The 16,115-nt window shown below is 29.4% G+C and overlaps 2 protein-coding genes across 2 annotated transcripts; one reads left to right on the top strand and one right to left on the bottom strand.

Annotated features, from left to right (window-relative positions):
* Positions 1–629: 629 nt before the first annotated feature.
* On the top strand, positions 630–1,505 carry LOC133819202 (photosystem I reaction center subunit II, chloroplastic-like). The gene has a single exon (XM_062252386.1). It carries the CDS (start codon positions 723–725, stop codon positions 1,371–1,373), a length of 651 nt encoding a protein of 216 aa, XP_062108370.1. The 5' UTR covers positions 630–722; the 3' UTR covers positions 1,374–1,505.
* Positions 1,506–7,819: 6,314 nt separating this feature from the next.
* On the bottom strand, positions 7,820–10,399 carry LOC133819201 (suppressor of disruption of TFIIS). The gene is made up of 8 exons (XM_062252385.1): positions 10,209–10,399; positions 10,044–10,109; positions 9,857–9,954; positions 9,735–9,772; positions 9,541–9,628; positions 9,228–9,437; positions 9,072–9,137; positions 7,820–8,183 (listed from the first exon to the last, which is right to left on the bottom strand). Exons 1-8 carry the CDS (start codon positions 10,264–10,266, stop codon positions 8,010–8,012), a joined length of 798 nt encoding a protein of 265 aa, XP_062108369.1. The 5' UTR covers positions 10,267–10,399; the 3' UTR covers positions 7,820–8,009.
* Between the last annotated feature and the right edge of the window lie 5,716 nt (positions 10,400–16,115).

Genomic DNA, 16,115 nt, shown 5'->3' with positions numbered 1-16,115 from the left:
TAAATTAAAAATAAGTAACTATTAGCATGCAATTTTTTTTTATAAAAGTGTGCTATATTTTAGTAATATATTAAAGATTTAGTACTCCATTGGAGAGATGTTATAACAAACTTAATTGAATAAAACAACTTTTAAGAAAATATGATTTCCTATAACTTCAACTAAGTAAAAGAAATATAATTTATATTGAGAAGAGATCCGAACATGGAACCTTTTCTTTGAGAAAAAGTAAGACCATAATTTGTATACCATTTATTTGTTATTATTATTTAAAAGTATTCTAATTCTAACTTGTTATTTTATTTTGAGAAGAAGTTAGTGTTATTTCTAATTTAACCCCCCCTATTTGTAAAATGGTGAGTCACATGAATAATTAAATAACGAATGCAAATAAAATCTCAACGTTTACTTTTCTTGATTATAATTTTACAATTTAATTCGTTTTCTTTTTTTAAAAGCTATTATTATTTATTACAAATTGACCATAAATTAGATATGGACATGATTTATGGGTAAGAAAAGGTATCAAAATGAGAAATTCTAATTGGTCCAACCAATATCACCTTATCCACATCATATCCACACCACCCAAAATCAACAAAAATAAGCTCTTCTAAATCCCCAATAGATCATATCATATCACTCCTCCAAAAACCATAACCATATACCAAACCCAAACACACTCTTCCACGCATCACAAACTCAACTCAACATCACCGGCCATGGCCATGGCAACCCAAGCCACCACCAGCCTCTTAATCCCCAAAACCGGCGTCTCCGTCGACAGAGCCACCGCCTCATGGAAACAATCCATATCCACCACCTCATTCGCCACCCCCAAACCCCTCAAACTCTCCCACACAGCACCACGCTCCGTAAGAGTCTTGGCGGCGGAGGAGACAAAGACTGAGGCTGCACCGGCGAAAGAAGAAGCCCCAGTCGGGTTCACACCGCCGGAGCTGGACCCCAGCACTCCGTCCCCGATCTTCGGAGGAAGCACCGGAGGTCTGCTACGTAAGGCCCAGGTCGAGGAGTTCTACGTGATAACATGGGAGTCCCCGAAGGAGCAGATCTTCGAGATGCCCACCGGCGGCGCCGCCATCATGAGAGAGGGACCGAACCTTTTGAAGCTGGCGAGGAAGGAGCAGTGTTTGGCTCTGGGGACTAGGTTGAGGTCCAAGTACAAGATCAAGTACCAGTTTTACAGGGTTTTCCCTAATGGAGAGGTCCAATATTTGCACCCTAAGGATGGTGTGTACCCTGAGAAAGTCAACGCCGGTCGCCAAGGAGTTGGTCAAAACTTTAGGTCGATCGGCAAGAACGTTAGCCCTATTGAGGTTAAGTTCACTGGGAAGCAACCTTATGATTTGTAAGATTATTGTTATTGAAAATACATAATTGTGCTACTCTTTTGTGATTTTCTTTTATTGTTATTATTAATTTTAATGTGTATTTATGACTATGTACGTTCGTGAAGTTCAACATTGTTCGTTCACAGTGCTTAATTCCTTACGTAAATTTTGCATATTTGGGGTGTAGTTTTAAGCAATCCAAACCGAACAAAATTATATCATATTTGATATTTAATTTGGTTTTGATCCTTGATTTTGCTCAAATTGAATATAGTTTGCTTTATTGTGGTTTTTGTAAATAATATTGGCAAGCTAATTTTTGCTAAAAATATGCATATAATTTGGTCTCACAAAAAGGTTAATTTTTTTTTTTTAGAAATATGAGAATAATCTTAAACCGAAACCAAATAAATCAAACTAAACCATTAGTACGATTTGAATTTGTTGGACAAAAATGAAATAATCATTGTATATGTTCATTAATTTGTGGTTTTACCCAATTGAATTCAACTACGAATACCCAAAATTCTATGCAATATCCCTTGATCATCATAAACAGGGTCGAATTAGGTAAAGTCATCAAACTTGAGCGAGTAACTAATGTTCTGCAACTATTTAAATGTTATTTCTCATTTCTATTTAACATTGTTTATTCAAGCGCTAATCTTTATTCAGGGTTGAATATATTGTTCATCCATGTAGATACAAAGTTATTATACATACTAATTACTTTATATCTAATTAATGAAAACCTTACATTAATTAATTAACAAAACCTCACATTATAGATTTGAGTACTTTACTCAAATCATTTAGCCTTTTGATATGAAACTCCAATCTCATATTGATATGTTTATCATTTTATTTTATGTAATGTTTAATTATTTTTACAATCTCAAATTATTTTCCAAAAAAAATATAGATTGTAATAGTTTTAATTTTATTTAAAATATCAGATTTTATCAAATACCAAAAACATACCGAGTAACATAGATACTAAATTAAAAAAAAAAAAAAGATTTTTATAAATATATTTTTTGGTATTTTTTTTACCTCTCTATAACTAAAAATAACAATTAGACATCAGCTTATATCATACTAACATGTTAAAAATCAACAATTAGGCAACAACTAAAAGTCAACCAACTGTATACTAACACGTTTAAAAAATATCAAAATATATCTGAAAATAACTAAACATCAATTAGACATCAACACAATAATAGAATAATTATACATAAACTTAAACAATTAAAAAACAATGCGAAAATAATTATACATAAACTTAATTAATTACAAAACAACACTAAAACAACTATACATAAACCTAAACAACTAAAAAAACAACATGAAAACAACTATACATAAATCTAAACAACTAAAAAACAACACAAAAGACAAAAAATAGGCATACCCGTAAAAATGTAAAAATTTTCTTAAAAATATAAATTTGAAAAAAAAAAATGCTAGTCCGTAAAAATTTAATTTTTCACAAAATCAAGTGCATTATGTAAATGTCCCTTAAAAAATGTATAGAATATATCTTTTCATAAAATATAGTAAAAGAGAGGGTTTTTTTTTTTTAATTCAGAGTTCTATGTTTACTTTAAAGCTACATTAAATACTGGCATACAATGTATATATATGTATATATTCATTGAATACATACTTAAAGAAAAAAAAAATGTAACTGTAAACATTTAATACATGTTTCATAATTGATTAACTATTCCTACCAATTACCTATTTGAACTAATTATTAAAATTAAGATTCAACAAAAATGTGCAGAATAATAAAAAAGACAATCATTTACATGGTTCAACCATTATTTTTCAGAACCTCGAAAACTCCATTTTGAATTGAATCAAGCAACATGTAACCAACTCTCTATTTTTAGTGAAGATCTTCAAACAACCAGCCTCTCATCGGTATAGTAGTTTACTGGACTCCCTCCAGCTTCACCTCGAGCTCCCAACGAGAATATGCTTGAACTCCCTTCAAGCTTTGAACAAAAAATTAAAAATAAAATGATGAACTCTCACCAAAACGTCATAGACAATGAGGGATGAAGCATTAAATGATTCAAACATTTTACACAGAATGTTTCATGAAGAAATGACTTCTTAGCTACTAACAAAAGTAGGATTAATTCGTACCGTACAGTTATATATACTAGGCACAAAAGATAAGAAACAACTCATCAAAATGTGTGTTAAATTAAAATCATGTACTTCTGGACTTGAGAAATGCATATCTTGAAGTTTAATACATACAAAAAAACATTTACATTATATATATTTATATATATATTATACTATTTTAATGTTATATTGTTTGTTTTGGAATCAATTTAATTACATTGAATACTTATACTTATTTTTCACTATTTTAATATATTATATATTGTAAATTAATTCAAAATTATACATTTGTACTGATTTTGATAAATATTTTTTTGACAAATAAATTATAAATATATTTTAAAAAAATTCATCTAAATTCTTTAAAATATATTTATAAATTTTTCTCAATAAGAAATATTTACTAAGATTAGTAAAATTGTATATAATTAATATAACAAGTATTTAGTTAGTTCAGTATATTCCCTATAGAGGAGAGAACAAACTTTATTTTGTAAAAAATATGGGATATTTGTGACTAAGGTACCAAAACTTTAATTTTGTTTACACTTAAGTACCAAATTTTTTTTAACGATAAAAGTACCAAAACGTTACTTTTTCTTGTATTTCGGTACCACCTGTTAAGTTTAACTTTTGACCAATTAATAGCCACATGTCAGCTAAAGGCTAGTCCATATTTTGGTACTATAACCACCAAAATGAACAAAGTTTTGGTATTTATCCATAAGTAAACACAAAAATTAGTTACTTTAGCAGCAAATTTATCTTATTTATTTTTTAGAAGACAAAGTAAGTTTTAGGATTTTATTTTTATTTTTATTTTTATTGTTAATACAAATTCATTTTTTATTTTTAATTAATATAGATTTCTAATATATTTTTTCAATTTTAAAATCAAATAACATATAGTATTTTGTATATTTTGAACTATATTTTAAATTTTAAATTACTATAGGATTTGAAAATGGAAAAATCCAAAATAAAAATAAATTATACTTGCTTATGCTCAAAACGTGACATCCAACATAGGTGGTTGTAGTATAAATTGAGGGTTCAAAATGTGATTATATTTTTTTTTTCTAATTTATTTTTCATAGAATCGTTTAGTTTCATAGCATCATTAATATATATTTTAAATTAAAAAATATATTTAAAATCTATTTTAATTAAAATAAAAAATAAAAGTGGTAATAAATAAAAATTAATATCAAATCTTAAACTTATTTTTGTCTTCTAAAAAATAAATTAGCGAAATGCGGCTAAAACATCCAAACTTTGTGTTGACTCGTTTTTTCGTCAACTTGGACAAAACAATAAATGTATAATTGTTTTGTGTATAAAATCTCAAAGCAGAACTTAATGATGAACAAAATGCCAAATAAAAGAGAGATAAATGCAGTAATAAATGAATGAGACAAAGATTTATAGTGGTTCAACAAAAAAAGATGACTTGCGTCCACTTTAGTCAGTATGATTTACGAACTTTGGACCCTCAAGAACAAGCTGAGTTTGATCTTGCTCTTGGGGAAATTACAATATGGAGAGTGGGAGCTCTATCCAAAAATGAACAGTTACTGACTTGTTCTTCGACCCCCGTTCGACTGACCTCCTTTGTTACATTTTAGTTTGCACTATTTATAGCCACGGAGATGGGAATGGCTGATGGTGGCACCTTGTCTCTCGATCACGCTAAATTTCGGTACACTTGGCTGGAGACATGTTTGTGTCTCACCAAAAATGGTAATCTGACATGTCTTGTTCATTCAATGGTTTAAGGCGCACTCTGGTGTGGTAAAAGGCTTCGGTGGCGAGGGCCACCCGAACACCGAGGGCCTCGAGGACCAGCTATGGCCGATGGCGACTATAACAGATCCCTGTGATGTGTGTTGTTCTGGCTTGTGCATCTGGCTAGGGCGATTGGCTAGGGTCATTTTCTTCTTACGATTGGTGTTAGCGTGGCCGTTGGGGGATCATTTGGCTTCATACGATGGGAGAAGTTGGGCGACTCTGGTGAGCCCTACCTCTTCTTGAATATTGAGGACGCGGCGAAGGCTACCCCTCACGGCGGCTGGTGGTGACTGTTGTGTCCTGAGACTTTGTTTTGACACGTCATCGCTTTGCGGGCTGCCACATGGAAGTTCCGAATTTTCGGTATAACACTTTGTGTTTATCAATGGCTAAAAGACCTAAATTGTGTTTACCTACGAATAAACATCAAAACTTTGTTCTTTTGGTGGTGAAAGTATCAAAATGTGGACCAACTTTTAGCTAACACGTGGCTATTAACTGGTCAAAAGTCAGACTTAACGGGTGGTATCAAAAAACAAAAAAAAATAACGTTTTGGTACTTTTACCGCAAAAAAAAATAATTTGGTACTTATGTGTAAAAAAATAAAAATTGTAATACTTTAGATGCAAATATCCCAAAAAAACACATCCTTCCCCAAGCAAAGGATGGACCTACAAGAATTTATAACGATGTTCGGCATAAGGCCTGGCCTTGTGGCTCATCTCTCGGATATGCTGGGCTTGTACTACAAGCCCAATCCATCTAACATTTCCTACGCTTTTGAAACAATAGCAGACCCATGAAAATTGTTGTGAGTGGTTAGTGATTAAGTTTGCAAACTCAACCATCTCTTCTAATTAAATGTTCTTATCATTTTTTTAGCAGAGCTATCCACAAAAATACATAAATGGACAACTGTTAAATTAATGAGTAAAATAAAATAGTAAAATTAATATATAAAAATGGTACAAATTATTAAATCCAATCAGTAATTGTTACAAAATTTTAATTGAAACCACAAAATGGTATAACATCTAAATAATTTGTCAATAACACGTTGTTCCTCCATGTATGGTATGTTGTTCGACATCTTATTGTCTTGAGTGAAATTTCTAGTGTTTTCTATATAACAACCGTTATATCATTTTTTACCTCATATATTGATCAACTATTCTAATTTGATAATGTTTTAGTACTATTAATTGAAAGATCCGCAAATTGCAATAGAATTTATAAATATATGTATATATATTAGTACTTATGATTGGAGAAGTTCAGGATGTCATCTTGAACAAGGTTGTGGTCTATTCTATTTGAATTCCAAACTCACATTTCCATAATCTCCCTCATATAATTATCTCAATCGTGTACCGAACGCAATATTATATTATAATATTAATTAAAGAAAACTCTGATCAATAAAAACAAAGAAAATTTGTTCAATGCACATGAACCAACCCTATCTATGTCTATCTAGATGCATTGGCAATTACGTGTACTTGATAAAAAGACACCCATTCAAATTATAGGACTTATCTTATGATATAGAGATTAATAGATATCCTTTTACAGGTACACAATGCTTTATCATATCATATTTATAGCTTATCACATTGCAATTAATCTACTTCTTCTTCTTCTTTTTTTAATAATTAATTAAGACTTGCAAGTTAGATCTATCTTATACCCCTTTTTTGGGCATACCCAACACATACAAGCCAATTAGTTTACAAGATATATTATCATCATCATCATTATTATTATTATTAACTCGTGTTAATAACTATAATATAGTGGGACCTGGCCTTGGTAACACAGGTCTAGAATTCGAATCCTCTTGGCTTCAAACTCTTGTATACATGTAATATTATTTATACTATTGTATATGTTTAATGTCTCTCCATTATGGTGGTGGTGTAAGTTGTGTCTGAGTTGGATTATGTTTAGAATCACCTATGGCCGGTATATTTAGATTTTCAACAATTTTACGAGTTATTCGATGTTACTTTTTCAGAGAAATACCAAATAATGTGTTGTCAGTATTAATGAACAAGATCAAATATGCAGTCCTATGAAGTATCTTTATTAATGAGAATTAGGGTTAATTAAGGTTCAACTTTAACATATTTTTATCCATCATATCTCTATTTATAAGTTGTACTCAAAATAATATAAAATAACACTATTAATTTTTTTAGTAGTAAGATGGGGAGTAGGATGGATGGAGAGTTTAAGTAGGATGAGGATTATGATGGATGGAGATGATAGTAGCCATGAAGTTAGAAGGAAGCAGAGGAGAATTATTATTCAAATTACCATATTATTTTTTGTAAAATATTTGTTACTTGATATTTTACAAATTTTTGCTGTCTTTTTATTGAATCCTTCCAGAAAGGGGAGCATTGAAATTTAATAGTTTTTAGGCAAAATAAGGAATTCTTCCTCTTCTTTCACATTTTTCCTTCCACACGTCTTCATCCACCCGTCCCATCTCTCTTCTCTACCAAACATAGTGTCAATAATACTTTACCATACATTATATTTTATTTGAATACTGAGTTTATTTTTATTACTAGTACAAAAGATGCACATTGATACACTTTTGAGATACATATTTTAACTCTTTAAAGATACATATACAGAAAGTCATTTTATTCACATACATACATATATGGACAATATATGATTAGTGAAAATGTACACGACGGTGGCTGGTGGGTTTCATTTCACGCTCCGACGGCTGTGATTGCAAGACTTGACTCAATCTCACTGTTGGTGCGCCCCATCCTTGGTTCGCCTTTTTCAACTCCATTGACCCATATTTCTGGTATCACTTGTGCCAGGTTATTCACCTTCTCTAATGCATAATCGGCTTCTTTGGTTTTCGTGGTCTTACCAACCTTCATACAAAAAAAAATTATATTTTAAATAAAATTAGATTGGATTTGATTTGATTTTATAATTGCTAAAGATTTAAAAGTTTTAACATTTAGACAAGGAAATGAAAACAAAAGATTCCCAACTTTTAATAATAAACTTGTGAAACCTTATTACTTATGTTATGCAAATTTAATTTAATAAACAAAATGCTTTTTTTCTTAATGCGAGTAATCATATATTACTTTTTTTTTTCTCTCAAACTTTGATTGATAGTGAATCATGTTAATTTATATTGACCATTAATATTTGTTTAGTGAAATTATATTGTTTTTATATTATTATACTAAACATACATACAAAATTTGAAAATATCCGAAGGTAAAAGTGTTTTACAACTCCAGTCTTAGTTCTCTATTTATTTTGATGTTTAGGTTGACATTTGGGCCAACCAATGAAAAAAAAAAATATGTGGGTCCTACTCACCAAATTAACCAATTAATTTGTCTGATTATGAGTTACGTAGGAAGATTTTTTTTTTTTGAAGGATACGTGGAAAGATTTCAGACCAGAGAAATAAAAACTATGTGATTAAAAAAGAAAAAAAATCTGTTGTCCAAATTTTCAATCCCCTTCATGTCCCACTAATTATTTGAAGATACTTCATTCATTTATAGTATTAATATAATTGGGAAGAGAGAAATATGTAAATCAATTTAAATATATATTAAATAAATGAATAAGGTGTCTTAAAATAATTGGTGGGACATGGAGGAAATAGAAAATTAGGGCTGCAATTTTTTTTTCATTCAAAAAACGCCAACTATCTGTATTTGGTCGGTGTGCAAAAACAAATTGAATAGATATTTAGTAAAAGAAATTACAAAATAAAAATAGAAATAGAAATTTACCAAAGCTGTTCGAAGACCCACGGCTTTGCCAGCGGCTATATTGCGAACATTGTCATCGAGAAACAGCTGCAGAATAAAACAAAACGCGTGTCGTTTTAAATTCAACTCCAACTTATATATTTTCTATTTTAAAGGGAAAAGTAAAAAACGACATACCGTACGCCGAGGATCCACTTCAGCGACAGCCAGAGCAATTTTTATGGCGTCCATGGAAGGTTTCAAAACGACAGGGAATTCGTCTGGCCTGGTCGATTTAGACAAGTTAGGGTTCATGGTCTCGAAGCATATGATTTGTTCAAAGCAATCGGCGATTCCAAGCCGATCCATAGCCTTAATCGCGTGATTCCGATCCGAGTTTGTGAAAATCTGAGTTTAATTAAATTCCAAATTAAAATGTTAATTAATCATTTCTTCAATTTTTTTTAATTTTAATTTTATTTTTAGGTTCCATCGTTGAAATCTAGCTTACGATTTTTCTCTGGGATATACTGCTTAACAAGTTTCGTAGTTGAGGGTCTGGTTTGATAAGATCATACGGCAATCTTCCGTGTACGACACTAAAAAAATTCCAAAAAAAGGAAGAAAAAAACAATTAGCTAAAATTTTTGTAAGAAGAGAGGTTTATAATGACATTAAGCCGATTGATTAAGTATATATATATACCTATGATAATCATCGGCATCAATGTTGTATCCCAATACCTGTACCAAATTTACAACTTAATTATTAGGAAAATAACAAATTTTTTAATTTCAAAGAAAAAAGGTTTGAAGAAGATGAATTACCCTTAAACCAGCAAGAGTACTGCCATAAGTTTTGAAAAGCTCAACTCTGAGAGTCGCAGCTTGGCTCTCTGAAAATCCACATTTCTCCACAAGAAAGTCTGGAAAATAAAAAAATTAATATACATTAAAAATTAAGCTCCTAAATTTATATATATATATATTTATTTATATCTATTTTTTTTTTTACCTTCAATGTTTTTCTTGAGAGCTCCAGATAATACAGTATTTCCAGGGTACAAAGTATCATCCAAATCTGTTAATTGAAAAACAAAAGAAATAAATAATTTCGAACAAAAATAAACGCAATTTCATCGAAAGAGACTAGTTTTTCTTATTAAGAGAATTAATTTACCGAAAAGGATAGTGTCGAAAGAACTGGAATCGCGAACTGAGTTGCCAAAAGCTACCATATTGGCTTAACTTAAGAAGATTTGGAGAAACTGAAACTAAAATCGAAGAAGAAAGTTATGAAATGAAGACTTTTCTTTTGGTTTCTGGATAACAGAAGAAAAATGTTGTGACAAGAGGAAGGCTTTGAGAACGACGAGAACGGAGGTATTTATAGGCCCAGAAGGAGGTAGACAAAGGTGTCGCATTTTGTAAAATATCACGCTGAGTCACCAATCTAACCACGTTTTTGTCGTTTTGTTTGGTCCGAGTAATGTGTGGGCCACGCGGCATGGCCCAACAGGCCCAGTTGGGTACGGTAATACATATTGACATAAATGCCCCTCCTTCGTTGGTGCTTTTTTTTATCTGTGTACGTGGATATTTGGTATTTTATGGCACCGTATATTGTTTTGTTTACGTACTACGTTCCCATGCAATGGTATGTTGATGTTTATTTATTGATTGTTGAAGTGATAGATTGGGACAACATAAGATTAGGACGTTAATAATTTTTGCTTTCATAACTAAGATGGAAACTTATTTTAAAAATATTAAATTTGAAAGGAATTTTAGCATGATTACTTTTCGAGTTTTTTTTTATTGTTTATCTTTTAATATTTTTATTGTAAAAAAATCTATGATGTGTAAAAAAAAATTCACTACAAAAAAAAAAATCTTCTCCTGGCCAAAACTTTTAGTGACCAAATGTCATTTTTCGTCATAATAAAAACTTGATTATTAACTAAATAATAACATTTAAAACAAATAGTTACTAATGTAGCTTAGTCAACTTATTATACAAATTGATAAAATTTATTGTAATTAAAAACATATTTAGTCACAATAAATTGTAACTTTAGTGACTATTAACTACCAATTTTTTAGTGACAACACAATTATAATAATTTTGTTGGTAATAGTTTTTTTACTTTTTATTACAAATTTTGTTGGGACAAAAAATAGTTTTTTTTTATCTAATAATTGAAGGTCTATAATATATATAAATTAGAATTTAATTAAAATATAAACTAAAACTTAAAAACTAATTAACTTTCAAACTTTACTCTTGGGGGACTAAATTACCCAGCAATAAAATACTTAATCAGAAGACATTTGTAATGAAAATCCAATTTGAAACGAGTTCAAAACATTTTCCCATATTTTTTGGTAAATTAAAATAGAAAAGTAGTCCATATTAAATTTTCAAATTTGATAGACAAATATCGAATGAGGAATGGAGGGCATTTGAGTAAAATTGATAACATTTGGATAAGCATGACAAAGCAGCACTGTCTGTACTGAACTTGATAACATTTGTAAGAACAATATTCAATAGTTTTTTGGCAGATGAAACGCATGGCAATTTCTTTATACTATTATTACTAACATAATAAGTGCAGGTAGTGCAATGAGTCAAAAGAAGAAATCACCAAAGATATTCACATCAAACGGTTAAGAGTGGTTAAGATTGAAGGTTTTTTCTTATCAATTTTAATTAAAACCTTACATGTGATCAATGCTTTTTTGTGTTATTATTATTATTTTAATATCAAATAAATAGAAATGTAGGTCATTGCGCGTAAACTTTTTATTGTTTGTTGCGCTTGAACTATTTGTTAAGTTAATTGCATTAATTATATCAACGATGATCTCTCAGCTATATATACCACGTTAATCATGAATTTGATTAATTAAATCATATTAACATAAACATTATAGAAAACCACTAACTATTCATGGAACACCATAAAGAAACAATAAAGCTTAAAGAAACATCATATAATTTAATAACTATTATAGAAAACCACTAACTATTCATGGAACACCAACTCATAGTGGCGTTGTGCACCATTGGTGCCTAATTGCAATGATCAATGAAAAATCATTTTAGTCCCCTATTTTCTTTCGTCAAAAAGTACATTTTTACACAAAAGTCCATCTCTGGCTTGTCCCTGGATCTCACAATTTTTTTTTTTTTTTTGACATGTCTCACAATTAATCTTTAAGTGCTAGTGTATTTAATTTTTTTGAGTGCTCTTATTGAATTTTCATACAAAGTATTCTGATAACGAATTTTTTTTAAAAGAAACTCACCATAAAGAAACAATAAAGCTTAAAAAAAATCGAAAGAGATAAATATAGTAGACCGTGATGAATGCAAGTCTTCTTCAAATGACCCAATTACATAAAACTCTGTTATCTCTGTCCATATGTATTATTGATTGATATATGAGGATAAAAAGAGGAAATATTCCTTTAAATATGCTCTGCTTAGTAAAATAAATTTAAAAGAGGAATCATGTGAGAGGAATGGAGATCACCGTCAGGTAATAATATAATTCCCCACATTGTTTCCTAGGTGCATTAATTGATTTAACCAAACTATATGATACGTGGGTATAGTTATCAGATATTATTTAGTTAGCGAAAATTGCGGTTGTCAGATTTGTTACACTTAAATATTTATGTAAAAAATTTGACGGCAATAATAACTGCCATTACGAATTTGTCGTAAACGATGGTCCTTGGCTACTAAGTCTAACGAGAGACCTATGTAGCTGCCACGTGACTGCACCTAATTAGCCCAAATAATTTTAAATTTATTAGATATTTTAAACATGATTTAAAAATGATAAGAATAATTAAAACTTAAAATTAAATTAAATGTTAAACATAACCTCAAATTTCAAATAACAAAATAATAATTAGTATTAAATAACATAATTTAAAAAAAAAAATCATTTTCCTTCTCTTGTTTCTTTGTCTTCTTCTTCTTCACATATCACACAAGTGATCTTCTTCTTCAAAGATGGTCAGCGACTCAACAAATGTAAGTGGCTTGGAGATGGCAATGGTCTGGGCTCGTCAGGACGAAGGAGCTGGGTTCGTCAGGGGCAACAGTTTGGGCTCGTCGGAAATGACTTCTTCGCCATGGTGCCAACAACCCAACTTTGACTTCTCAGGCGCCACTTTACCTTTGGCTTCATCAATGGCAGCCCATCTTTCCATCAACCATGGACTTTTGTCCTCATCCAACCCAAAGATTAGTTTTTGAAAATCCGGATCTGTTTGACTTTGTTTTTGAAACCCAAATCTCTTTTGGCTTTGTTTTGAAACCCAGATTTATTTTGATTTTGCTTTTGAAAACCTAGATTTGTTGGCTATATAGATGCTTCACAACCATGTCGCCTCCCTCCGCCTAGGTCCACCCAGCCATTATGCTTCATGTTTCCCGTCAACCAGCAATGGCGTCGATGACCTCCAAGCACGCCCAAACCCAAAAATGTCGAAGAAGAAGAAAGATGATTTTTTTTTCTTTTTCTTTTTTTAATGATACAATTTTTTTTTAAATCTGTTTTTTAAGATACAAATAGTTTACTTTTTTTTGTTAAGTTTGATTAGATTTTTATTTAATTAAAAATTATATCTTGTTTTAAATTAAATTTTAGATTTTTTTATTTGATTTTAAATTATTTAAAAAAATTATTGCAAAAAAAATTATTTAAAAATTTTAAAAAGAATTTTAAAGTATTTAATAAATTTAAAATTATTTGGGCCAATTAGGTGCAGCCACATGACAGCTACATATGTTCCTAGTTAGACTTAACAGTCAATGACCAACGTCTGCACTAAATTCGTAACGACAGATATTATTGTTGCCAAAAATTTTACATAAGTATTTAAGTGTAACATATCTAACTACATAGATATTATTGCCACAAATTTATCATTTAGTTACTATATATTATGCCTATTCTTTTATATTATTTAGTTATATATTTAACTAGTTATTTACTAATGTAATAGACGAATCTCAAATCAAATGAACTAAATCTTCTTAGCTCATTTATTATTTAAGAAAAAAAATAACTTTTTGTCTTACAAAAAAAATTGACAAAATTAAGCATTTATTTGATTTTAATTATAAAAATAAATTAATAGGATAATTTTGTACTTTAATATTTCATTTACTATTACTATTTTACTTTTAATTTCAGAATAGAAAATATAATATACTAATTGTAATAAAATAGACGTCTTGTTTAAAAACAAAATATTGAACCATATTAGGTGAACGGTCAATTTTAATATGTTTAATAAAAATAAAAATTTATTGTTAAAAAATTAAGATCATTAAATTTTATTTTATTTTTTTTTAAAAAAAAAAAGATCATTAAATTTGATATTTAATTGAAAATGACGCGGACAGATAATATTTTTTTTCTCTCATTTAATAATCTATATATTCACAACAACTTTTATATTTGTTTGGGTGGATGAGTGAGAAGCCTCATGATCAATCTCCTTTTCGATCTTCAAACAACAGTAAAATAAAAGAGTTAATTTTATACTTAATATTATTAATTGTTATTTTCAAGACCATGAGTTAAGCTATGCTTTCGTCGAGAAGTGGAAATCTTGTGTGTAAGCACATATGCCCTAGTTCAATCAAAACAAAACATCAATAATAATAATAATGTTTACATTTACATAACCCAATAATTTGATCCATCTAACTTTTTTTTAAAAGCTCTATTATTGTTAAAATTGGAGAATGACAACGAAATGTTTGATTGATATGACACAAGATGATGGAGTTGTGGAGCCTGTGTGGTGCCCAACTTACAGTGATACATGTAAATGACGTCATCATCATCATCAAGCGATCCAAAGTTTTTAGAATATAATATATTCTATTATTGTAATAACAAATAAAATAAAATTAAGTCTCGATATTTGATCAAATTTGTGATTCTAATTGGTATCTCAATATTGGCATCTGAGTGTGCCAACGAGATTCTCATTGCTTTCTTACTTGTCCTCAACAACTCATATATAAATTCTAAATATGCACTTAATAAACATTTGAAAATTTAGTCTAACTAATCATTTTTATCAAAATTGAGACACATTATTTTTTAAAATAATAATATCACATCATTGTGTATAATATGTGGATGCATATTTTGAGTGCAAATACCATTACTCAATAAAAATAAGGGTTTAGTGCAAAATGACCATTAATAGTATTTAATCATATTTCTAATTCAAGTTTTTTTTTAATTCCTTAATTTATGTTTTCTTAATGCATTTCATTTTTAACTTTAAATTATATTATATATGTATGATTAATATTTTAAACTATTTAAATGTAATTTAAAATTCAATATTAATTAGACAATCTAAAAAAAAAATATGGGAATTTTAGTCATATTGAAAAATTGCTTAACCAAAATCGAGCTCAGGATATTATTTTGTTCTATTTTACAAAACACATTGTCAAATTTGTCATTTAACAAAACACAGGGGTCGATCGAGTCTTCGGGTAAAACACAGGGGTCAAACTGGTATTTTTCCTTAATAATTAAATATTTTATTTTTAGAAAGAATAAAAATAATTCTTACTAATCTCAAAGTGGTATTTTAGATCAAACTGTTTTTAAGACTTATCAAGTCTTTTTCTTGCAATATGCACAAAAATGTATTTTTTTTTTATACTAAGTGTGAACTTCATTTTTCACATTTTTAACTACATACTCTGTTAAGTCATACTTGAAATTTACTTGCCCAATTATTATCAAAATTTCCCAATTCAATCTTTGGTATTTCATTTAGGTCTCTGTAAAAGCTTAGGTCAGAATGAGCATTTTTTATTGGTGAAAATATTTTTCAAACATTGAGGAAAAAATGACATTATTTTCAAGTCCTTATTTTTTTCTAAACTTTGGCATTTAATAAATTTCAAACCGTTCAGTATTTTGTTACAAAATTTTATAGAAGCATACTAGGGTATGCCAAGAATATCTTCACCAAATTTTAGTAAAAACTGAGTTCATTTTCCCTATACAGTGGCTGTCCAAACTTAGTC

This window comes from Humulus lupulus, chromosome 2, assembly GCF_963169125.1.
Source record: "Humulus lupulus chromosome 2, drHumLupu1.1, whole genome shotgun sequence".
Lineage (NCBI taxonomy): Eukaryota > Viridiplantae > Streptophyta > Magnoliopsida > Rosales > Cannabaceae > Humulus > Humulus lupulus.
Note: the sequence above shows the minus strand (reverse complement) of the source record. Positions and strands in the feature narration are given on the sequence as shown.